Here is a 26,405-nt window from a genome sequence, read left to right as displayed (position 1 = left end):
AAATCAATGAATGTGCCAAAGGGCCGTATGAATTTAAAACAGTCGAGGAGAGACATAGGGGGAGAGGATTTAGTATCTAACATAGCAACAGTGCTGCATGACCACAGGTACTCTGTGACAGCTGGGTCCATTTGAACTGACAGGCTCGTTTTGCAGCTCCATTGGTCGACAGACCCATCAATCCCGGGAGAAGACCCGCCCACTGATCCTGTCTCGGCATGGGAAAAAGTCTTTGAAGTCGCGGGGGCGGGGCCAAGCAAATTATGCCATGTGGTGCTCAGGAGCGGCGTTCTTATTGGACGACCGGAACACGGGAAACGCCCATTCCTGAAGGATCCGCTCTCCGATTGGCTCAATCGGCCACCCCAGATTCACGGTTTGCGCGTTCACAGTTTCCCATTCTCCGTCGCCAATTACGTCAGCAGCGTGAACGTCCTGCCGCGACAGCGCAGCTCTCCCTGTACCCTTTGCGGTAATGACGTAGCTGACGTGCGCAGTGACAAAGACGGCGAGCCCGAAACCTATGGGGAAGGAATAAAAAAAGAAATTCAGTACCGTCGCACTCTTCTACTTAAAGACCCTCATTTTGTGAATAGCTCGCCGTCCCTGGGGCCTCGGTAAAGATACCGAAATTTGACAGAGGCGAGTCCGGGTTCCGAGGCACCGTAACGCCGTTCAGGTCGTAGAAGAAGACCGTGGCAACTGGCAGATTTTCCGTTGGACGCTCTGTAGGCTAGGGTATAGCGAGGGAGCCGCCATGGCAGTCGGATCATTGAGCCTCCACATCGGGATATGAAGAGCCACTGCATGTGTCCCGAATCGTCGAGAAAACGCTGCATTTCCTTGCACATCGAAGACCTGAACTCAGCCCTCTTCATCGTTGTGAAATTGATTTAGCCTCCAGAAAGAAATCGCGATTGGTTTTAACAGGGGGGGGCCACAGGGAGAGGCCAGATTCATGACTATTTTAGTCGGAGACGTGTCTTCAAAGGCCCGCTGAAAGAAAACCTGGATTATAAGGAGGAAACGATGCTGTGATCGACCGCTGCTGGGACAGAAAGGCTAGCTTATTAGGAGATACGAACTAGCGTGAAGGATCGTGGGATAAAAGGGGGGCTCTACCTGCCAGTCTTCCCTGTGAATTACACCATTATTCATTTACTGTCATCCTGTTTTGGATGAGAAGGTTCGGCCCTGCCGTTTAGCAAGTCACAATCTCCCGAGTCGAGAGAATCAAAGGGATTTGGATCATGTCGGGTCGGCCCAGGACCACATCCTTCGCGGAGAGCTGCAAACCAGTGCCGCAGCCCTCTGCTTTCGGCAGCATGAAAGTCAGCAGTAAGTACAGCCCTGTAATACTAGAGTAGCTTACCTTTTCTGCATGCACCGGGCGGGGGGCTAACCGGGGGCTAACGTTACATACCCCACTAAATGTCTCCTCGATGACCAGGCTGAAAATGTGTCAAGCGAGTACATGACGTTAGCTCCGGATAGCTTAGCCCTGTCATGTATCTGTGTCACTGACTGAGATTCACTGGTGCTGTGTGGCACACACACACACACATGCACACACACACATGCACACACACACACACACACACACACACGATGCGTCCCGGGGCCGGCCAGCCTGGGTTAGCAGGCCGCGCCGGGCAGGGCTGGGCCAGGAGAAGGTGGTGCTGGCACCGGCCCAGGTTAAAAAACAACTTCTACCTATGATCCAGCTCGATTATTAGCTCTTTGGGTGTAGATTAGAGCTCACAGCTGTGTCACCACACAGCAGCAACGTGTATACGGATTAGAGCCGAAGCGATAGGTCGGTCTATTACGCAACTGTCAAAGCGGAAGGTGCGCCCATAGTTGACTCGGTCGAAACTGAGGTGATGCGGGAGAGGGCTGCTTCACTGATCCCGATTTCTGTGAGCCGTGTCGAAATCACACATCGCGACGGCTGGAGGGAGTGTGACCCTGTTCACGTATCCGATTCAAGAAGGCTGATTACAGGCTAGCCGCAGAGATTACAGACATGCCACTGACTAGGCCTAGCTGCAGAACAAGGGAGCCCGCTTGGTCCATACACACCTATCTGTTACTTGCTGCTTTATATCACCTCTGCTGCCATTTCAAGTCATATATTACAGCAGTTCACCTCTCAGTGTGTGTTTTATGCCAATCATTTTCTTTGGAAACATACAGGTCCAATAGACTGCTGGTCCAGGTGTTCCTATAGGAGATGAAGCATATGAGGTGTGGTGCTATAGCAGTACATGTATTACAATAACACATGAAATGCACACTTTCTATCTAATAGTCTGCTTCGCACATGCACAGAACATGTTAGACTGTTTTAGCTTATTGAAATACATTATTAATGACTCATTACTGTGTTAACTGTCTGGCAACTGTACACTCCTTTCTTATCTTACATGTAGACACACATTTGGGCGTGTGAGTGAAAACAGAGGCTGTGACGATGCTAAGGTTCCTGGTGATGCTTCTGGGTTGTGCCGTGGCCATGATGTGTGTTAGTAGGGTGAGGCCCGAGGCTGAAGCCTTCCTTCGAGCCTTCACACTAGACGCCACTGAGTGGACTGGGATACTCACCCACGGACACAAAGACACACTCCCATAAAGCCCAATACTAGTCTTACCCTAGATATGAGTGTTGAAGTGTGTTTCTGTCAGTGCATCCTGGCTATGAACAGAGGAAAATGATGAGTCTTTGGGATCTGAATGTTGTGGAGACATAAATTATTGAATTAGCAGAAAATGTGAGGCTGACACTGTGGTCAGTGTTGTTATGAGTTTAACTGTGATTTCTCAACTTGAAAATAGTCGTCTCCAAGAGACTCTTCTGGTATTAAAGACTGAGGCTGGAATTGCCTAATTAATTATGTGTGCTGTTCATCCCCATGGAGAAATGGAGAGCTGTTGATTACTAAGTGATAAAATGTCAAAGTCTTCAGATTTTCTTTTGCCTTTATGCTGATTTAATTTTGTTCCACAAAGGATTCTTCAGGTACTACCATCTTCTCATCGTAAATTCATAGAGACCAAATATGAGAAGTGTGACACAGAAGTTGTGTCTTCATTTATTTTGTCTGGTTAAATTACAATTAATTAAATGAATGAAAACAATCTCATTTAAATGTAAAGTAAAGACTAATTTTCCATCTTTTCACTACACCTTTGTGGTATCTCATCTCTAATATCACGTTTGTAATTAAGAGGTAGATGTTCTACAGTGTTAGCTGTGTTATAATATTTAACCTCACTCGTTTGTTCTTTTTTCTTCTCCCGTATGTCACCTAGTGTTAACCATCCCAATACACACATTTGTCCCCACACACACAGTGTGAATAACTTGGCTGATGATCTCAAGCAGCTGTAGCCGGTGTGCGTGATCCTTGAGTGAATGCACCCAATGCTCCTACACAGGCAGAGTGAAACACACACACACACACACACACACACACACACACCATGCATACATACTGTACATTGACACACCCACGTGAGCACTCTTAGGTTTTGTGATTTGGGGTGAGGCAGCTGGCCAAGAACAATGAGCGGCTTGTTTAGCATTTCAAAGCTGCAGCTCTCTCTCTCTCTCTCTCTCTCTCTCTCTCTCTCTCTGTCTCTCTCTCTCTCTCCCCCCCCCCCTTTCTCCCCTATCCTTTCTGTGCCTCTCACACATTTAGCAAGTGATGATGGGAACAAAATGAACTAATTACACTCTTTGATTTCAAATGAAACAGCAGTACTTGCAGACAAGACAACCATTTGAATCCCTCAGTATTTCAAATAGAGCTGTTTTTTAAGGGAAAAGGACGTGAGGATGATCAATCTGCGCTCAGTCCAGTGCATCTAGTGAGTGCAGTGGCAGGACTGGGCAGCCACCACTCTGCAGGCTAAACACCACTCGGATATTTAAGAGTCTGTGCGGTGCCTGGTCAGAAAACTCACTGATACCTCAGTGTGTTTTGTGAGGTGTCCGTGCTTTCCTGGAAATATGCATTTCAGCTGTAGCATTACTGTGGCCGGATGTTCCAGTGTAGTGAATTATCTCATCAGCCTTGCAGCAGTGGAACAAAATGCACACATGCTTTTGTTGGTGGTACAGCATGTTTTATCCATGAGCAGTGTAGCAAACCTCTTAAACCATTCCTCTCGAATGTCACTTTCACCTGCAGTGCACAGGTGCCATGTTCCAAAACCCATTAATGTTCTGCACATTTTGTATTTGAGACCTATTAACATGTCTAGCATACTAACACTGTGGTAACACATCACTCAAGAACGTAGGTGTATTTTTTCTTTCTTTTTTTTTGTAATATCATGGTAGTTAGTTTCTGTGTTTGAATTCACGCTGTGTGTCATATTATGATTTAACTGTGACAGCCACACAGATAATAAATACACTATATGTCCCTGTGATTGTAGCCATTTGTTTGCCAAATTCAAGGATCAGTGAACACATGGACAATTTGGCAGTTGCCGCTTCTGTGACATTTACACATAGTGATACATGAATAGTGTGAAAATTATCCCTCATCATGCAGTAATTAAATGAATAATTTCAGCTCTACAACCTGGTACTGTCGCGATTAGTAACATTTCATATTTTTACCCCTAAAGTATCAATAAAATATGGTTTAAAATCGCTTGACTTGAGCCATTTATTTTTCTGTTTAGACTCTATCAGAGAAAATACATGTGTTTAAGCTCCAGAGAGTTCAAATGTAGCCCGAGGATTTATGTTACTAAACTAAAAGTGATTTCTTGTTCAGAACCTTTTAACTGTAGGGTAGAGCATCAATTGGCCGCAGTTGAGCTGAAGTTTGCCTTATGTGACAGAACCCTGCCTGAACCCTAATGTGATTTTTAAATCTTATTGACATTTCAACAGGAGAGTTGTATGTTAACATCATTTCCTCAGCAGTACTATTAATTTTAGGTCATTTTAGTCGAGGTTTTGAAGTGTTGTCATATGCATGACAGAATCCCAAGATTTATGGACTCAAATAAAGGTCTGTAAGATTCTGAGCTTATTAAACAAGTTTAAAGCCTGTGATTGTTCCTTATGTCCCCTTTGTACACCTTCTGTAGAAATGCTGCACAATTCAGTTTTGTGAATGTGCATATTTGTAGTTACAGAAAAAACCATCATATCTGATTTATTTCTGATTACCGACACAAAGCAAACAGCAGTACAGCTGCAGAACTTCAAACCTCCCACGCTTTGTGCAAGACTGAATTTATACATATGACCGTGACCTTTTCAGTGAACAAGAATTAGAATTTCAGATCCTCATTGAAGAAGCTTAAATTCTTATGTAAAAACTTGTAACATCACCAACAAATGCACTGCACGTTTCTTTGATTTGTGGTGTGTTAGTGTTGTTTGTCTTATTAATATTGTGCCATCATCAGTGCATTTGATTAAAGTCATAAATTTAGCTCAGGAAAATACTCCCACTTTTGAGTAGCAACAATATTGTGCAAAGCTCTGGTCTCGTTTAAGGCCGAAACTAATGACTGTGTTCATTAACCTCTTGTCTTGTCTTGTTTTCATTAACTAATTGATGCAGCATCTAGTTTTGTTTACTCATACATGGATCCAGGCAATCAACACCATCCAATTTTGCATGATCGATTGTCCTCATTTTGTCCGGTACAGCTTAAGAAGAAATAGATTTTCATGCATTTTGCATGCTTTTGCAAGCTTTTAAGTCTAGCTAGCGAACATGTGTCCTCCAACTGCCCAACAATAGTGTAGTTTTACCCATATTCAGTTGTGGCCTGAACTAGCTTGGTGACCTGGATACACTATTGATGCCTCTGGCTAAAAGTTCCACCCGCTCTCGCTCTCTCTCTCTCATGTCTCACTTTGTTGCTCAGTAATGCAGCAAATGTCCATGAAATCATGCTTTTTGATTTATTATGTCAGTGATATTGTGGCTAATTGACAAAGTTACCATGGCAACTCTGCAGGCACATGTGGCAAGGTGTTTGCTCTTCGACTACTTTCTCTGATAGTGTTTCTTTCATAACATCATAAGTCAGGAGAGGCCATTTTAACATTTTCAATATTTCATTTTCAGGTGTTTCTGTTGGAGGTCATTTACTTTAATGAAAATATACATTTCACATGTGAAGTGAGGATAATCCTGCTCTCATCGATGGGTGCGATTGTGCCATGTACCGGCAAATTGAAGTGAATCTGCACGAAGAATGACAGATGAAATTTTGGCAGATTTTTGTGAAAGGTCATGATTCACACAGACTTCCAGTCAGTGTCAGAAATGCCATTTCCGACTGTTTGCTAATTCTTTATTTGCACAAGGATGAGATCTCAGTGAGACTCGTGTATGCGTGTGTGACTGTGTGTGTGCGCACAGTCTTTTCTCACGGTTTGAGGAAGTGCAGAGGCGTCATAGAAATGGCCCTGCTGGAATATGTAGGCAGACTTCTATTCCTCTCTCTCTCTCTCTCTCTGTCTCTCACACAGACTCTCTCTTTTGGAAGGTCTATTTCTGTCGCTACTGAATCTGTGCTCGGTTTCTCTTTCTAGACTCCTTCCTGGAGAGTGAAATCCTGTTGGTCTCTCAAACCCCTCACCTTTCCCCCCAGCCTCGCTTTCCTCATTCTTTGATCGTAATTACATCTTCAGTAACACAGGACATACACTAACAGGAACACACACATAAAATCATTATTTTATGTCTGGGTTGGACGGTGAAAAGATTTATTTCTCCTTTAACTCGTGTGTGTGTGTGTGTGTGTGCTGCTGCAGGCACTATTTTTGTCGAAATTAACAGCTGTGGTTGAAAATAAACCCAGCAGGCCAGTGAGTATGACAATGCTAGCACCAGTGGACCTCTTTAATGTTACAGTCTGCGTCAAAACCCTGACGTTCACGTGTTAAAATAATTCAAGCCATGCCGGGTTAATTAGGCGTAGAGTTTGTTCTTTTAAAATTGAAAACACACATGCAGACTAGTCTCAGACTTCTAGAGGTCAGTGTCAGATGGTCACATCAGCCTCTATTGGAAAGGATGCTGTGGCCTGTCAGTTTCCTCCTCGTGGAGGTGGTCTGCTCCCACATGCTGCATAAAGTGTCTGTGAAATAACCACACCACGGTTATTAAGCACCACTAACCCATCCATCCATCAGCATGATTTCTGTACCCACACTGAGCTGCTGACAAATGTGTTGGTGGCAGACTGTCTCAGCAACTCGACTAAAATTAGACATATTTTATATCAAAGATATTTTGACTGTGTTAGGCGCGTGGGGGTGGGGGGGGGGGTTTGGCTCATGTACGATCGTTTTTTCTGCCGCAATTTGTGTGAAAAAGGCATATGCTAATAAGACTTGATTTAGTGGGGGTTGCAGGTGTTGTGTAGAGAATTTGTCGCAGGGGATATGCAGAAGTTTGGAGGATGTAAAGATGCAGCACACATTTGTGCAACACACATCCTAGCCTGGCTGTCCTTTAACTACCAGCTAATGTGAACTTTGAACCTTGACACTACAGTTCTATAGGGAGGAGAAGTGTGAGGGAAAGGGAGAGACCCTGAGTAAACAGAAAAAAGTCTTCACAGCTTGATCTCAGGGGAGCAGAGCCAGCTCCTAACTGATTAGAAAGGAAGGTATAAAGCTGGACCAGCCTCAGTTGTTGTGAAGATGTTTTTCCTTTACTCTTTCTGAAACTGAATACCTTTGCGTTTTAGATCCTTAATGCTATTTGAAAATGCCGCCCTGGGCTTTGAGACTCTCAACATTTTTCGCTTTTGTTCGACATTTTAATGCTTCACTGTCATGTTTTCTCTTGTGCCAGTTCTCTCTCCCCAAACCTGTAAACCCCTTGACATCTGTACTGTACATTGCCACTGCTTTGTCTTCACTATCTTGCATTTCTCTTTTTTTAGGGGACAAAGATGGCAGCAAGGTAACAACAGTTGTGGCCACTCCAGGCCAAGGCCCTGACCGGCCACAGGAGGTGAGCTACACGGACACTAAAGTCATCGGCAACGGCTCGTTCGGCGTCGTCTACCAGGCTAAACTCTGCGACTCTGGAGAGCTGGTGGCCATAAAGAAAGTCCTACAAGACAAGAGGTTTAAGGTAAAACACCCAAAAGGCACCTTTCAATTACTCAGCTCTCTCCAACAATGTAACCAAACTAGAGTGAGCTGTTGTATTAATGAGTAGCTGTGTGTAGAGACATGAATGTAGTGATCTTTCACAAGAAAAGTGAGATCAGAAAATCTGCGAAACAAGATAAAACAAAGGAGAAATGCTGACATATCCATGCTTTAATGTGAGTGTTTTCTTGCAGGAAGTGCGTGTGTGTGGTTTCTCACACAAACACACTTGAACCCTTAATACACAGTCATCTGTCAAGTTGAGTTGTCACTGTGAAAATGTCATATTTCCTGCCGAGCAAAGCTCTGCTGGAATCCTCCTTCTGAGATTTGAATAGATTTGACTGATGGCTTGTTGTTGCTCCACTGGGGCGACGTTGTCTCTACTCCCTGGGTCCAGAGGCCTGAGCGTCCCTGCTGTTTGCTCACAACTCGCAGATAAAAGACCTGAGGTTATCAAGCCTGTAGGACAGCTGCTTAGATTCTCATTAAGTTTTATAAGTGTCACAGTTGAGCATTTGTTTTAGATACACACACCTAGTACATTACAAACTAAGCATCTGATGTGACCCTCATCTAAACATAAAAATCACCTCTGCATGGATTCCATTAATGAATTTATCAATGCTTATAAAAAAAAATGTTACCCTGCTGAGGGTATATTAACCTCTCCTACACACACACGCTACACATTAGTGTCTGCTTTTTTTTTTTTCATATTGCATGTTTTACAGAACAAGTGCACACTTAAGATGATGCAATCCAGCGTGTTACTATAATGTTTTCCACATGTGCACTGAAAAACCCACACACACCACACGACTCTTGATTCACTAGATTCACTAGACCTCAGCTCTGAGGGCAGTCATTGTCTTTTTGTTCATTATTTTGTGTCCACTCAGTAGAGTCAGGGAGTGTCAGCGAGTGACGACAAGAATGATGGAAAGACGAGCTTAGGTGTCTCCCGTTGTCTTCTCGACTCCCAGCCTCCAGTTCCATCTCCTGTGAGAGTTTAGACACAAGTATTTGCCTGTCGGGTTTTCGCCTTGGGAATGTTGTGCTGAGCCAACCGGTTCAGCTAAATACTTGAGCAGCTCAGTGCCCTGGATTTAACCTTTTGGAGGTTCAACACAGTTTTTCAGCAGGTGCTAGTCCTTTGCTAACTCAATCCCGACAAGATAAATGATGTTATTTAACAGTCTGGGGGTCCGCCATATGTTATTTTGTAATGTGCGTGCTGGACATGATGAAGTCACATCCTGCTCTTCCTGTTGTGTGTGGTTAGCCTATGGTGAGCGCGATGGCAGGTTGCGTCTTTAAACAGCTCTGTGGTCAGCTGGAGAAGTCTTTTTTCTTTTCTTTCATGGTTTAGTTTCCACTTTAAAGCAGATCCCCATCCTCAGAAGTGTTTCTCTCACTGTGTCTCGTTTTCTGTCTTCCACATGCTTGGCCTGAAAGAAGACAAATGAATGCTAACACTCCTCACATGACTGCCAAGCATACGCCATTGTGTGTGTGTGTGTGTGTGTATGTGTGTGTGCCCCATTTCACACAAACGCATACCCAAACACCTGCGTTCTACTTTCTTGTTATTTTTTTTCTTGTCGTCTTCTAAAGCCTTTTCTGTCTGCTTTAGTGCTCATCTGTGAAGTGAGCCTGTGTGAGCAGACCCATGCAAATGTTTTGTGCTGCTTTACTTTTCCTTATACGCACACACACACACAGATGCACAAGCAAACAGGCTAATCATTTAAATGATCGGATTCTAAAGCTGCGCTTGACACCACATTTTGTATCTTTCAGTTAGTTTTACACTTGTATATGTAGGTTTCTGCAGGTGTGGGCCTGTATGCGCCTGCTCACGGACTTTTGACATGTTGAATGCTTGGTCAGGTTTTGTAGGCCGGCTGTCGTAAAAGAATCACATGGATGCTGCCAATAGTTTGTAGTTGCCATTTGGATCACAGGCTTCACAGCACCAGTCAAAAGAACCACTTTAATCTATTAATCTACGTAAAGCAAAGAACAGGTGAGATTAAAGGTTAAGATTATATTGGCATTTCAGCAATGCTTGCATGATGGTAAACTTAGTAGTGAGAAGCTTGCTACAGGTGCTAAAAGATAACTTGGGTTCAACTGGATTGAGCTTGGACGAACAGAATCATTGTTACTATTACTGTTGCCCTTTGGTGGGATTTTTGTCACGAACATCACAATTCTATCAGTATGTGTTCTGTGTGTGGGCTAATCATTTAAGTTTAATCCCACGCACATCTTTTCTGACCCAAGCACAGTTTTTTACCAGTAGATGAATGATTTGGACCAGTTTGTTTTTTCTTTTCTCAATGGAATAATGTTCCATAAAGTGTAGACTGTGTCTTTCAGGGTGTAGCTGATGAATGTGTAAAACAGTCTTAGTGGGTTCACAGTCTGCTCCTGGTGCATTGTGGGATATGTCCTTCTCCACTCCCATGTGAGGGATCGCATATCAGCCTATTGGAAAATGGATGCTCACTGTAGAATCAACAATCGCTCATACACACACACACACACACACACACACACACACACTCTCAAATAATGTGAGAGGCTGTCTGCTGGTTGTCTCTCTGCAACATTGTTGAAGTATTTGGGATGAAGTCTGATGATTTTATACATTGTCAACAAATCCCATTGAGTGAGGACAAAAAAACCAACTAACAGATGTTAGTCAGAATGAAATCAAAATACTGCTGAGCCACACCATTTCACTGGGTCAAGTGTTTCTATGTTACAATGACAATGGACACATATTCAGATGTAATTTCTACAAATTGGAGAAAATTGGTCTTTATTAGAAATCAAAGCTCGATTGCAGACAGTGTAGTGAAGTCTCAGTAGTGAGAGACAGGCTGAAGAAATGACAATAAAATATATATAATAAGGCTTTAAGTACTTACACAGCGTTGGTCCACTGTCTATATTCAGTAGACAGATCTATAAGCTGTTACAGTAAAAGTGTATGTGGGTGGTGCACAATTGCTGTGTGCTGATAACCATTTTGGAAAGTGGATGTGGTTTCGTTTGAGAGTGTACATCAGCAGAATGAAGTGTTCAGGTGTTGCACTTCTAGCAGCCTGCAACTGAGGCATCCCATCTTTTTCGTTTGCACTCCATCTGTCTCTTTCTGTCTCTGCTGCCCGGTCTGCTGACACACTGTAGCATGACAGGTCAGCAGGAGTGACTGCAGTGTAGTATAATTGGAGCTGGGCAGGGCTACAGCGAACAGCCTGTCGGCTGCTCCTCCTCCATATGGTACAATATTCCTCTCACATAACAACGCACTCATACACTTGCACTCAAATACTCCCACTAAGCCACTGCAAGATGACAAGGGCGTTGCCTGGAGTACACAATAGTTCGATGGCAGGTCTGTGACCCACAAGCTATAATGTGACCTTATGAAGTATGGTGTATGTAGTGGTAGTCGCTCTGTACACTGGTCAAAAACAAGGGAGGACTGTGGTTACCCATTTGTGCCTGCCTATAAGTGAATTAGGCTGGGGGGAGGGGATATCTATACCAGGTTATTGACCTGCAAGATGCTGCTGCTGAGATGATGAGGTCCTGTTTAGCGGACAGACAGCTCAGTCTGCTCTGTTGACAATGAATGTCTGGGGATTAAATTCTCTTAAGGTGACAGAAAAGTGTGGAACAACAGCAGCATATCTCCTTGTGCCAGCCAGCATGGTTCTGACCCACATAATGGAGGATCTAATTAGTCACCCAGCCAATTTTTTCCCCTCCTGCTATTTTGCCAACCCATTCAAATAGCTCAGTCGGTTCAATCGTGTGTCTGTGCGACCGAAACAGTCAATAGACGTACAGTGAATAAACATGTTTAATAAGCGTTTAATCAAAAAACATATTAAGTAAAGTACCCAAATGAAAGTTCCATATTAATTTAGGAAGAAAGTTATTCTCATTTATGCAAATATGGCAGAAATATTTATTTTTAAATTTAACTATACAGTATATAAATTCATTCTACATGTCCTATTTTATTATTGTGAACATTGCGATAAATCGGATGAATCCTCACGGTAACATTCAGTTTTGTACATGACTATTTAAAAATCCGATTTCTATGTGCTCTGCTACAGATTCTGTGTTTTTCGTTCCACTCATGTCCCTGCATTGTGCTTCCCTTTGCTGTTCTCTGTGTTCTGACCATCCTCCATTCAGTCGCCACAGTGGAGTCAACACTCTCCAAATGTTACACAAGCACTTTAGATCAAGTCAACACAAAGCACGGTGATAAAGAGGAGGGGGGAGGGAAGCAGAACAGAGAAGGGGAGAGAATACGAGCTATAATGGAGCTGTTAAAGCTTTATGTAATGTTTGAATTCTTGCCCACCTTGAAGTCTGTATACACAGCCATTTTCTGCATGGACTGTATATGAGTATAGATGGAGTGCTCTTCACCAGGGTTCAATGCTAACATTTTGTTCTTGTGGCCCTGTGAAGGCTCATCACACTACAGGCCCCAAGATAATTAACTTTAACAAATTTATTTTCACTTTCTTCTCAGAACAGTTTCTGCTGTACTCTGTGTGTGTGTTGCAAACGATCTTTTTGTTTTCTGGGGACTTTTATTTCTGTAGGTGCCTTTTGGGCACAGGAATGCTGAATTTTCTGGGAACAGACAATGTGCCACATAGCACATAATAGTGTCGTCATGTTTTATCTCGTGGGATCCATCCTTCTATAGAAGAATGGATGTCCATTTTTTTGTTTATTAGCATTCTTGTGTTGCTACCACATCCAATTTTCCCTAACCCTGATTCTTAACAAACTGGCACATTGAGCTTGTGACGATGATGGGGCTGAAAACAAGACGACTGTGTGTCTGTGTGTGTGTGTGTGTGTGTTGTTGTTGTTTCTTTGGGCACTAAGACAATGATGTATTTTAATCAGGGTTTGTTATGGTCATACTGAAACTTTTATGGCTGGACCCTGATGTACTGACGCTGATAGCACTTCCACTTTCCTGTCAGGTAATAAACAATGAAAGTAAAAATTTGTCTTTGTGCAGAGGGTCCAGTTGAAAACTTTCCACGTCCACAAGCTTCCTTAGAGAAACTCAAGCATGACAGATATATCTGAAGCTCAAATCTAACATGTCTTTCATGTTTTGTTTTCTTCAGAACCGCGAGCTGCAGATTATGAGGAAGTTGGACCACTGCAACATAGTCCGCCTGCGCTACTTCTTCTACTCCAGTGGAGACAAGGTCAGTTGGCTGAGTTTGTTCATCTTAATCTTCATCTGCTTGTTTGAGTATAATTAGTAGTGAATGACTCCATATTGCGATTTTTCAAATAAGAAGTTTGTGTAGAGTTTGAGAACTTTGTGAAAGAAAGAAAGTGCATGTTTAAATGTGTATAAATAGTTAAGAACAGTTCAGAGGGTTCACCCGCACTGATGAACAGATATGAAATTGATTACACGCGGCACCATACAGACATTACAGTGGAAGCAAACATTATTTATTCATTATCCATTTATTTTCTCCTTTCAGGTTGATTGTACCTGTGCATTAACTTGTCCTTGATAATAATGACAAGCTTTGAAATCTCAGAAAGAAAGAAACCTCTGACAATATTTCATTAAGATCTTATTGGCTTTTAAAACAATTAAATCAACTTTATTGTATCATTTTTAAAAGCATGGGTAAAATGAGTCATGACATAATTGTGGTGAATGTTTTTACAGTACGAAGCGTAGTGGACCTTGTTCCTTTTCTGTGTCTCTGGCTTATTTTAGTCCCTGCTCTTTAAATAGCTGCTTGATGCATATTACCTTCTCTGTACATCTGCGTAAGACCTTGAACAACATTTTCTTTTAGTGCTAGTTTGGTCATCTTCTAAAGTGCGTTACGATTCCCTGGAGTACTTAAATAATTCAGCTTTCTCTCATGGGGCATGATTAGGAATAGTTACACTAGGTTTTCCTGAGACTTATTTTATTGTAATTTGTATTATACTTATGTTCTTTTAAATAGTCAGCTCTATCATGTTTGATCATGAGTCTGCCTCTTGGTTTCTCTGTCCTTCATAAGCACAGTACATTGACTACATTGTGACAGGGAAGCCCCCTTTCTCTGCCTTGCTGTCTGGCTCTGTTGACCGATGGAGGTCCCCTGGAGACTACCAGGCTGCACTATGTCATTCGACTAGCTGACAAACAGGCAGAGGTCCATGTGTCAAATATAGACACACATAGACCTGGCACACATGCTGTCGGCCCTATGCCCATGACACTGCAGTTAGGAATCTTGCACACTTACCGAAGCCAATAAAGGCTGTTAGGGATTTTAGGGGAGAGATGATGGAGGAGAGAAGACTGGGGGATGGATATGGGGCATTTATTTGCCAGACTAGCGGGTGTCAGTTAATTATAGATTCACCCGAGCCCTCCCCTTCATTCTGTAAGCGCCATCCTGTTCCCACCCCTTGTCTCACACCATGTGATCAGTGACCTCTGGGAATCACTGCTAATTCTTGGTGTACTGACACACTGACGTTGGAATGGCCCTACGCCTTCACAACCTGACTTTTGCAACTTATTTTGATGAATCGTAACATTTTGCTATGTCTTCTAATGTTTTCACTTTTACATCCTTTTACATTCCTCTCAGTTTCTCAGTTTCCCTTTCAGGTATCCATTTCTTCTCCCTCCTCTTCTTCCCTCTGACCGTATCACTCAAGCTAATTATGGAGACTGGCATTGTATTGATGGTATGAGGTTTTACCACCCATGGCATGCTAAAGGGGGGCTTGTGAACTAGGCAAAAGGTAATATCACATTGGTACAAACAAGTTAATGGATAGATGGCAGATGGGTAAATAAGGAGAATGTGACGAAGAGACGAGATGAGGACAGGTGTGTGTAGGCGCTGTTTGTGTCCTGATGTAAAGTTGCCGACTACAGCTGGGAGACAGACTGGGACTACTGCTACTGTAGCTTCCAGCATTTGCACAGGTCTTATCTAACTGCTGGCATGTGGCGTGGTTGACACATACACAGTGTACTCTTTGCTTTTACCCTTTAACCACTTGTATAATACTGGCCGCAGGTACAAACAGCGTAGGCAGGTCAGCAAATACCCGGTTGACTTTACCTCTAAATAACTAGTCGCAAAGAGAACGCATGTAAAACATTCAGCTGATACAGAGTCGAGCTCTGTAAACACAGGATCACAAGATAAGGTACAAATGCAGCCCCCCTCAAACTAAAGCGACAGTGACCCTGGAGCTTCTGTGGCCCCTAGAGGTTAGTCGTCCATATGGTAAATAAGTCTTGTGTGGCGGGAGGATCAGTCTGCGCTCCCAGGTCTTTGTGAACACATAAAACACAGTGCACATGGGCTATGAACATCCCTCTGTAGCTTTTTGACCAGAGCTGTCAGACAGCCTTTACTGTTAAACACCACATATAGGAAGTGTAGTTCAGAATATAAGCATATGCACAGATCTTAATAGAGTGGCTGTGCTTGAGCAATGTTGCTTCTGGGTAATGAAGTAGTCGGTAGAGCTGCCACAAGCTTTGCCAAGAAACAGTGAGAGACAAGTGAGTGTGTATGGCAGTGCCTCACACGTAGTGAATCTGGCTGTGGTCCCTGAACATCTTAATAGACACAGATGCATAGTGTGATGTTGCAAGTGCCTTCATTAGTGTGTGTCAAAATGAGGTTAATTCAATCACTGTCACACACTCACACTTGTGGATACTGACATGGATACCGCACATTACTACGGCACAGATTCCATCAATCCCCATCTTTACACACACCATAGCACAGTGATTGTTGCTGATACACAGCTGAGCCAGTTGTTCCGGTGAAAGCAAGAGACTGAGTGAACAGGAGCGAACGAGGAGCCAATCAGATTCCCACCAAGCTAACCATCTGGGAACAAGCCAAGGAAGTGGCTTTGTAGTGATGCAGGAAGTGAGTCATCCCTGTTGCTAGGCTAAATATAGCGTTAGTGGCGCTAGCAGGAGGCGGAGCGGGCTCTTTAGCCGTCACAAATGTTATCAATGGGACTTTTGCTGGTGAGGGAGGAATGGGAACACACACACACAGCCAGAGAAGAGAGATCTAGAGAAAGAGTGTAATGGGTTGACAGATGAGAGTGTACCTGTTTAGAAAACGCTGCTCTTCGTCACCAACATAACTGTATGTGACTGTCTCCCAGTCTAACCATGACTCTTTTACCACTTGCTCACCCTATATAGTATGTATCTAATTCACATTACGTCACTTGGCAGACATTAGTGACTTACAAGTGAGGTACAAGCCAAAGGCAGGGTAACCATAAGGAGGTCCTGCCTTAGGACCCCTACTGGAGGTAGACTGCAGCCACATGGAGGGCAGCGATCTACGCTATTGTCTGAGTGTGAGTGGGAGAGAGCGGTTACTACAAAGCAGGGCATTGAGCTGACAGAAGTGTACCACACAGTCTGTTTGGGAGCTCTTCACGGGCTCATCTCTCTCATTGTGCTTTGCAGACCTGCTGGGAGTCGGCTCTGTTCACCACCTAAGCTGCATGTTGGACAGACTGTTAACACCACAGATGGGGGAGAGGAGGCAAATGGATACAGACACTGATTCCCTCATTAAACTGAAGGAAAAGAAAGAGAAACCACAGAGAGAAATTTAATTTGGAAGCCCTACTTTATTATCCCAAAGCGTTATGACTAACAAGTGTGTGTTTGTTGGTCATTTACACAATGACATGCAGCGCTAATGTCCACGTGTCACTGGTGCCGTCCAGCTCTCTGGCAATACCAGCTCAAAGATTTAGGGTCCATTAAACCCTTTATGATCTTGCAGGCCAGAATGACTCTAAACTAACACTTGTGGTTATAAAGAATTTTGCAGGATGATAAGATTGCATGATAGAGCCACAGTATCTAGGCGGCCACCTACACCTTCAGTTGCTGATAGCAGATGTGCAACATGTGCTGTGTGGCATGTACAGCAGTACAGTTTAGTTTTACAATCAGAATCAACAGGTAATGGATCCTATTAACAAGTATAATCTGTTCAAAATCCTATTAAAACTTATTTCTGTGCCAAACACTATTGTTCAGAAATGATCAAACAATATTAAAGGGTGATCTTGTTGTACAAGATGCTGCTTCAGTGACAGTGGACTCTAAAAATGCAGTATTTACTCCTCTTTAAGTAACATTTATTAAGACCTACAGTGCCCAGCTGTTTTACAAAATCACTGATGTGAACCATTGAGCCATTACGGCATAATGGTTCACTGCGTGTCACACACCGAAGGGTTGTGTGACACGCTTGCTTAATGGTTGATGTCGGTCTTTATTTGACATATGATGTTAGAACAATCCTCTATATGCTGAGACAGTGAACACATACTGTGATGAGGATTATGTAATGTGCATCTCTGAGGTAAATTGTAACTAAAAGTACTTGAGAAGTACAAGTTATCAGTTTGCAGTGAGGAGTTAAAGGTCTAAAAGAATGCTTTCACAAGGCGCACTCTGTGACTCAGTGCTGGTCAGACTGTGGTCAGAATCAAAGGAAAAAGGAAGTCCTAGAATAATTGGTTTGAGAAGCCTCACATACTGCTTCCTTCGGGGTCGGTGTTCTCCAGAATAGACCGTGCACAACCCCACCCTCTGACACAGGCCTTGTCCAACTAGGAAATGAGGAAATGATATCATTGTCTGTGGCCACTATTAAACGTCGGCCTTTATGACGCATACTTGTGTGTTTCCTGCCCTCGGGGAAGAGTCCTACACAATAGATCCCCAGTTAGACTGTGAAGAAGAATGTGTGAGGTGGCGTATCCCATAGTGAGACATGGAAACAAGTGCTATGAAAGGGAAGATTGAAAACAGCGTCTTTTATCGGGGAAAGAGATTGACAGCTAAAAAGAGATGCCACAAACAGAGAGCGCAAAGAGGGAGGGATGGGAAGATGATGATGTGCAAAATTATAAATTGATATAGAAGTCAGCTGGTATATGTGTGAATATGTGCATGTGTAGTGTGTTCATTGGTCATGAATGGGATTTTTATTTTTACTTATATAGAATTCTTATCGTTGGCACTTGAAGAGTCTGTTCTGTGTCTTTTAGTAACTGATTTTCTTACTACGTGGTATATTCTCTCAATTTGCATGTGTGACCTCTGGGTTTTTTTTTCTGTCTTTCTAACAGAAGGATGAAGTGTATCTGAATTTGGTTCTGGACTACGTTCCTGAGACGGTCTACAGAGTGGCCAGACACTACAGCCGAGCCAAACAGACTCTGCCCATGGTTTATGTCAAGGTACATACAAGCGTGTGGTTGTTTTTTTTGTGTGTCTGAAACCATCATAACAAGTAATGGTGTGATATATTTTCAGGAGCAGGGAGAGAATTTATCGAATTTCTCACACACTATTTCTCAACACACAACAAATGAGTCTTATGGAATCTGGTAGTTTGTAATGTGGGGTTCACTTTTCGATGGTAATTGTAGATATAAAATAAATTAACATCCAACATTACACATGATATTGTGTCACTGAGGTTATTTTCTCAGAGACTCTCACAAAGACACCTAAATATTCTCCGTGTATGTTTTTGAATCGGGTGTAAAGACCACTTGTTTAATATTATTATTGTGTTTTATGAATATGAATCCATAGAAATTCTACTACGGTCTGTTATCATCTTTAAAGATGAAAAATAATATTCTGTGTGTGAAACTCAGTTCAACACCTGAGTGAATTAAAAGCCATGTAACAAATTAACCTCTGCAGACACGTTTAAATCCATTTAAATTCACTTTACTTGACTTTGCTGCGTTAATCCACTTTGTATCACTACTGCTTCTGGTTACAAAAGGGCAGCTTGACTTTTGCTCGCACAATTTTACATTTGTTTCAGTTCAATTAACTTCATGAACACAAACTAATCTGTATTGCTTTCCTGTTAAAGAAAGATCTCAGGTGAAAAACGTCCAGAACTCTAATGGGTTTTCAGTTTAGTGTGTTTGCATTTGGTGCACACAGATGAGTTGGTACTTAGTGGTATACCTGCGGCCGTGACAGATGAAACAAATGTGTGAATGATCTGTGAAGGCGAAATAAAAACCTCATTACACATTGGCCGTCTTTTAGAATAAAAATCTTTTCTATGTCAGTGAAATAATTAAAAAAACACCTACAGTTAATCAGTTTCACAGAGCGGAGGAAGCACTCACAGTGACCTTTGTAACTACACACACCAATATAAATATTCATCATTCAGCGCAGGAACTGTGGGATGAAAAGACCTTGAAAGTATTACTGTAGATCACCACAGTAACACAGAGGAGCAATTTTCATCATCTTGTACAAATGTAATGATTGATACTGAGATGCAACGTTTAAAAGAATAAATGGAATATTTTAAATTCTCCACTGTTGAAAACTACACTATATCCCATGCACCATGCTTCATTTTCTCTCTACAAGGCCCGATTAACAAAGTTCAGACAGTTATTTGTGATACTGTCATCTAAACATTTGCTGACTGGGCTTGAAATGAATTCTTCAGTGGTTGGTTCCAAACTTAAACCCTGTAATGGAAACTGAGTTTGCTGTTTGTGTTGTTATAACCTGAGTGTGTTCATTTCTTTGTGTAGCTCTACATGTACCAGCTGTTCAGGAGCCTGGCCTACATCCACTCTTTTGGGATCTGCCATCGGGACATCAAACCCCAGAATCTGCTGCTCGATCCAGAGACTGCCGTGCTCAAGCTCTGTGACTTTGGCAGGTGAGACTCACACGTTAGCCACAGTTTGTCTGGTTTAATCAACAGCACTCCTGTGTTTCTTAGTATTTAAAGAAGTGGTTTGATGGGTTGGAAAACAGGCTTCTTTGCTTTCTTGGTGAGACTTTCATGTGAAGAGACGAATACAAAGCTAGCAGCAGTGGAAGCCTGTTAGTTTGGCTTAGTTTAAAAAGTGGAAACGGGGAAATGGCTAACCTAGCTCTGTCCAAAGCTAACAAAATCCAACTGTGAGCCCCACCAAAGATCACTAATTAGTACATTATCCAGTTTCCTCTTTCTGCCTGAAGTGTTTGCTGGTTGCTTGGCAACATCATTGTGAAATATGATGACAGGGCTTCGGGAATTACTGTGTATGTGCTGTTCTCCCCCACATCCTTCTCCCAAACACATTTATACTTCAGTTTTCATACGGATTAAATTGTAAAGATATAATGTGTAAATTAAGAAGCTATAAAGGGGATGCTGCGTGGATTTTTTTTACCTTTGGATAACGTAATGCTAAACTATGCTGGTCTGCTGCAGTTTGACCAGTTAATTTATACAGTTATCCAGCACAATTTGGAACAAGCAAGCAGGAATAATTTTTATATATTTATATGACGAGGTTCTTCTTCAGGTTCACATTCCACTTTTGCGGCAGAGTATAGTGATGGTGATGATGCTGATAATGTGCTTTCATTTTGTGTGCAGTGCTAAACAGCTGGTCCGTGGAGAACCAAATGTGTCCTACATCTGCTCTCGCTATTACCGAGCCCCTGAACTCATCTTTGGTGCCACCGATTACACTTCAAGCATAGGTAATCTTAATTTAACCCCTGAGCCACTCTATTATCATAACCTCAAGTTATACTTTATTATTACATATTACTCTTATTAATTTTAGTGGTGAAGGATAAACACACATTGATAAAGGGAACAGAGAATTAGCAGATATTCTGTGCATCGGTGCATTAGTAGGGTGATGTCTCACTTCCTTTTCCTTTTGGTGACCTGTCTTTTCCTTTAGACGTGTGGTCAGCTGGCTGCGTACTGGCAGAGCTGTTGCTAGGGCAACCGATCTTCCCTGGTGACAGTGGAGTGGATCAGTTGGTTGAAATCATCAAGGTAATGACTGGAGTGACCCTGGGGGTGTATAGACTTCATAAATGATTTAGTTTTAACAAGTAAAGCAATTTAACTTAAAGACATAACGTTGGGTCCCATCTGTTGTGTTCCTTCCAGGTTCTCGGCACCCCAACCCGGGAGCAGATCCGCGAAATGAACCCCAACTACACTGAGTTCAAATTTCCCCAGATCAAGGCGCACCCATGGACTAAGGTGAGTCAACAGGTACAGGAGCCCTTTTACTTCTTTAAGATCCATGGCTGCAGCATCTCATTATGCTTAATATGCCAACATGCCTGCTTGCTGCTCTGCAGCCATCCAACCTCATCACCTCCACCCACCAGCGCTGCATGTAACCCCTGAATGAATCTGATTTTTAGGCCCATGAAGAGGGACTAGTACAAAGAAGCCAATTTCCATGCCAAAGACTCAGTGTTACATCATAAAACCTTTAGTTCCTATGAACACTCTAAACTTGATAACATTTGATAACACAAATTTGGTGAATATACTGGGCTATATCGTGCTTGTAACTCTCTCTGCATGTGTGGGATAAACTCTTAAATTAGATTTCCACTGCATGCTGCTACATTGGTGCATGTTAAACACATATGATGTATGAAATAGATAAAAAGGACATCATCTTTCCTGAGTCATCCAATCAGCGCACAGTAGCAGGACCTTCTGTTGGTCTTCAGGCGCCCTGCTGTGGTCGCTCTCTGCAGCTGTTTTTAGGGTCAACTGCTGTTTACTGCTGCAACAATCAGACGCATTCATTAATTCATTCATGCCCTGTCATACAAACTGCAGTAGTCACTACTAAACATTCCCATGCTACTAAACGTGAGCTCTTCATGGAGAAAACATGTTAATCTTGTGTGTGTTTTGTCAGTGTGTGTGTGTGTGGAAAAAGACTTCATATGATCTCTGTCAACATCTGACTTTGTATGTAATTGGTGTTCAGGTGTTCCGGCCGCGTACGCCTCCAGAGGCCATCGCCCTCTGCTCTCGCCTGCTGGAGTACACACCCACAGCCCGCCTCACTCCTCTAGAGGCCTGCGCGCACTCCTTCTTTGATGAGCTGCGTGACCCCAACGTCAAACTGCCCAACGGGAGAGAGAAGCCCTCCCTCTTCAACTTCACCACCCAGGGTATGCACACGCGAGTGTCATTAACTTGTAGTCAGAGGGAAACCAGAGCTTGTAGTGTCAGTGTTTGGCACTGTAAATTTCACTATTGTGCAGTCTTTCAGAAAATGGTAATCAGAACACTGCCTTGCTCTGCCTTAATCAGATACAAACCTCAGAAAAATGTGTCACTAACACCTAGACAATAAAAAAAAATCCCTGATCAACATTTACTGATACCATTTTCCATGGACATTAACGGTGTTAATTTTCTGTCAGTTTTATTATTGCGCCATCTTTGTTTTGCATCTTGCAACCTCTCCTGTCTCCATACGATACGACACATCAACATATGTCATTATTTTCTCTTTCAGAGTTGTCCAGTAATCCCTCTTTGGCCTCCATACTCATCCCTGCCCACGCCCGCAGCCAGGCTGCCGCCTCTACCCCAACTAACACCTCTGCCACCACAGGTTAGAACTGTAGCTCCGCCACCAGACTTTTGTTTTCTGTGGCTGGCTGCATTTATTAGTTTAATAGGCTGGTGGTGACATCTGCTGCTGCTTACATGACAACACATTTCATCCCCTAATGTATTTAAATTAAAACTGAGCAGACTCTACTTGTGCTAAAAGGTTTAATATCTTAACATCACGCTGCAAAGCACTGTGAGCACTAAATGCTGCAAGTTTTTGCTTTGAGCAGAGAGAGTTAACCTACCTAACGAATTCAGTTTCCTACAATAACACCTGGGAGAAGCTCGGTACAGCCTGTAACTGCTGACTGAGCAGCTCCAGTTGGGTGTAAAGGGCCTCACATGTATGTGTTGACGACATTACTGTTAATACAAGCCTGAACTCACAGCAGTGGTTGGTAGAGAAAGGGAGGACTGTTACCTCTCAGTCTGCACTTTGAGGGTGCTATAAAGCTTCTCTTCTAATGAACACACAGAACTTCTCCTATGCTCTCTCTTTCTCTACCTAACAAAAACATTGTCTTCTCTTTGCCCTTAGATGGCAGCAGCACAGAGCGAGGTCCTAGCACCACCACCGCCTCTGCTTCGGCCTCCAACTCCACTTCCTGAGCCAACAGTACACCCTCCCCGTCCCGGTCTCAGCCCCAGCCCACGGCCTCTCCATTGCCCCGGCCAGGGGGTGAGCTCTGCTTTGCCCTGCTCTCCTCCCTCACAGCAGCGGAGCGATGCTGACGCAGTCCGGGTTTAGCAGCTAGCCAACAGCCCCATGCCACGACCACAAACCAAGCATCCCCGATCTGCCTTATTGTACCTTCGACTGGCCCTCATCCAGCTGTTTGAACTCTACTCCTCCGTCTGTCAAAGATGTCTGTCCATGCTCTTTCAACGGGGAAGCAAAGTGCAGGTCCAGAGGTGTTGTTGACTGTACTGTTAATAAAAATACACTGTACATGTATAAACAATGCTAGCCTGCTAATGTTTGTAAGAGGACAATCTGTAGAAAAAGTCCTAAGCTGTTCCCCTCGGCCCTCTCCCCTGCATTGTTCCATTTTTCTGCATCCTCATCCCTTGACCTCTGACCTCTGTGTCCCCTGGCCACTCCCCCATCCCTTTGGTTCCTCTTGTAGTGCATGGCCTGAGTATGGTTAGGATCACCTGGGGGTCACCACGCCCTCTCACTTCTCACCTCCACTTCAGCAGACAAGGCATGAGGCTCACGCGTATACACACACACACACACACACACACACTGAAACACACACACATCCTCACACACGTGGATGCATGATGATCCTGATGTATGTGGAAAGACACAGTCTACTCGCGGGTGGGGGGGGGGTAATGTCCGGACAGGTTGTTGTTGTTTTTTTTTTTTGTTGTTTTTTTCCTTTGCCTGGGGTTGTTTTTAAATGGTTAGCAAGCTGTTTTACTCGACTTTGTTTTTAAGTTTTGTTTTGTACTCCTGGGCAGATGTCTTTGGATTGCCATGTGCGATGGATGTGACATGTATCTGGTCCTGTGTGCTTGTATAATATATACATACAATACAAAACAAACATGCATACATACACAGTTTATATATTACTTTTCATTATGTATAAAAAGTATATATAGATATATGTATATTAACTACAATGGTTCAGAAATCATTTATGGTGAGCTCATATCTGGCAGAGCAGTGGCAATATTTGCTGCTGCCTAAAGACAATAGATTTAGATAAGGTGGTGTTTTTGTTTTTGTCTTTATTTGTTTTTTTGTTTGTTTTGTTTGTTTTGTTTTTTTTTTTGCTGGAGTGAGTTAATATTCCAGCAGCCACTTCTCCGTTCTCCTGTGTTGTCTGTATTAAGGCTGTAGATGGATTTAGGGCATTGCTCTATTCCCTGTCTTCGTACCGACTCTGTCTGTAACAGTGTTTCTGTGACAGTGCAGTGTCTAGACAAACCTCTTCCCCTGTCTAAATCTTCCTCTCTCTCTGTCTCTGTGAAGAAAAAAGAAAAAAAAAGACTCGAGATGTTTCTTAACACTTTTCTTTCTTCAACTCTTTGAGAAGCGCTGGCGGTGATTTTTGGTCCGCCGCTGACTTTCTCATGTGTTGTGACCACTGACTGAAGTGTTAGCCTAGCGTTCTTTCTCCTCCACCTGTCGCACATAGAGCCACTTGGTACAGTCTGTTGAAGCGTCTTATTTACAGAGAATTCTCACTACATTAAAAAAACAAAAAAGAAAAAGAAAAAGGAAACGAAAAAAGCTGAATTTGTATATACAGTATAAATGCTCCTTACCAAAATTCTGACTTGTATGACTTGTATGTTGTTTTTTTATGTTGTTACGTTAATTTTTTTTTTTCCATGTTGTGTTCAAGGTATGTGTATATATGCAGACCCATGTACTGTTTATGAGCAAAAACAAAGATGACGAAGGGTAGGGAAGGAAATAAAAAAGATTAAAAAAACAGAATCAGGACAAAACTGATGTTGTTTATGGATATTGTAGATGATGATGATGATAATGATCAGCTTTATCCAGCCATATGTTCAATCTTACCTGTACAGTACAGTAGATGACAGCTGTATTATTGTAACAAGAACTAGTCATGTATAGTGTAACTATAGTTTGGAGTGCCTTTGCTTTCATACACCTTCACCTTGTTCACCCCTCTCACCCTGCCCTTCTCCCCTCTTTCAGATATTGTGACTCTCCCTTTGGTGCTGTTGAATGTCCTGCTATCCTGCAACACGCTCACACACACACACACACACACACACGCTCTTCCACTCGATTTCCCTCCACTTGCACCTCTTCCCCCATTGCACACTTACTGTAATATACAGACGTTGTGAATTGTAAGGATTTTCCTTAACTGAAGATAAAGTAGACAAGTGTTTATTTTAATAGATGTTTTTATCTTGGACGGAGACACAAACACATAAATCACAGACCTGGCGCATGAAGTGGGTGTGGGGGGTGTTGTGGATGGCAGCAGGGGTTAAAAAAACAAAGCCTCATATACTGTATGTATATATATATACAGTACAGTACAGATTCTGTATTACTCACAGTGTTGGTTCTGTTACCAAAGCCAAACAATAATGTGGTTGTGATGAGCCATCCTCAGAGGCAATAATGTATTCTGACTCTTCTTCTCTCTGAATATTTTGTCGTTCCTCTGTCCTCTTGCTTGTTTCTTCTCCCCGTCTATATGGGGGGGAATTCAGTAGCACCTAAAGGGGCTGAGTCATGTAGCCTTTCTCCTGTCTCCTGCTTGCTGTAGTTTTGCATTCATGAACATGTTGTTACCCTCCATCAGAAAGACAGACCACGTCACCCCACCCCCAACTCCAGTACAATAAAAACACCATAAAATTACCAAAAAAGAATACAAGTGAGTACATGTGCTAGTATATTATACTAGCATATATACTAGTTTAATATGCTAATACTTTACCTGGGGTTAAAGAAGAGAAGAAAAAAAAAATTACAGAAAATACTACAAACATCCTGTATTACAGTACTACTACTTGAATGCCTATGTTTGTGACTGAACTTTTATTTTTTATTTTATTTTTTGTTTGTTTTCTTTTGTTTTTTTTCTTTTGTTTTGTGAAGGTATGCTAAATGTGCGCCTTTGTAAATATTCTCTCTGCGTGCTCTGAGGAATAGTTCCCTGGTACTGTAATTTGCATTAAATAAAGAGTAGGATAGCCTGGAAATGATC

At 42.7% G+C, this 26,405-nt stretch overlaps 1 protein-coding gene across 2 annotated transcripts; it reads left to right on the top strand.

Annotated features, from left to right (window-relative positions):
- The first annotated feature begins 500 nt into the window (after positions 1-500).
- Positions 501-25,147, top strand: gsk3ba (glycogen synthase kinase 3 beta, genome duplicate a). 2 transcript variants are annotated; one of them, XM_026375684.1, is made up of 11 exons: positions 501-1,338; positions 7,936-8,129; positions 13,336-13,419; positions 18,383-18,493; positions 19,835-19,965; positions 20,674-20,780; positions 20,990-21,087; positions 21,205-21,312; positions 22,052-22,238; positions 22,589-22,687; positions 23,228-25,147. In XM_026375684.1, the coding sequence occupies exons 1-11, from the start codon at positions 1,251-1,253 to the stop codon at positions 23,296-23,298; spliced, it is 1,278 nt and encodes a 425-aa protein (XP_026231469.1). In that variant the 5' UTR covers positions 501-1,250; the 3' UTR covers positions 23,299-25,147. The 2 variants fall into 2 exon arrangements, with proteins under 2 accessions (XP_026231469.1, XP_026231470.1); XM_026375685.1 differs by having other exon boundaries at positions 503-1,338; positions 21,205-21,300.
- The last annotated feature ends 1,258 nt before the right edge of the window (positions 25,148-26,405 follow it).

Source organism: Anabas testudineus, chromosome 21, assembly GCF_900324465.2.
Source record: "Anabas testudineus chromosome 21, fAnaTes1.2, whole genome shotgun sequence".
NCBI lineage: Eukaryota > Metazoa > Chordata > Actinopteri > Anabantiformes > Anabantidae > Anabas > Anabas testudineus.
The sequence above is the reverse complement of the archived record's forward strand: the minus strand, read 5'-3'. Positions and strand labels throughout refer to the sequence as shown.

Coding starts and splice junctions, on each gene's coding strand:
- gsk3ba (XM_026375684.1), top strand. CDS start 1,251: ATGTCGGGTCGGCCCAGGACCACATCCTTCGCGGAGAGCTGCAAACCA. Junction 13,420..18,382: donor TCTACTCCAGTGGAGACAAG/GTCAGTTGGCTG, acceptor TCTTTCTAACAG/AAGGATGAAGTGTATCTGAA. Junction 18,494..19,834: donor TGCCCATGGTTTATGTCAAG/GTACATACAAGC, acceptor TTCTTTGTGTAG/CTCTACATGTACCAGCTGTT.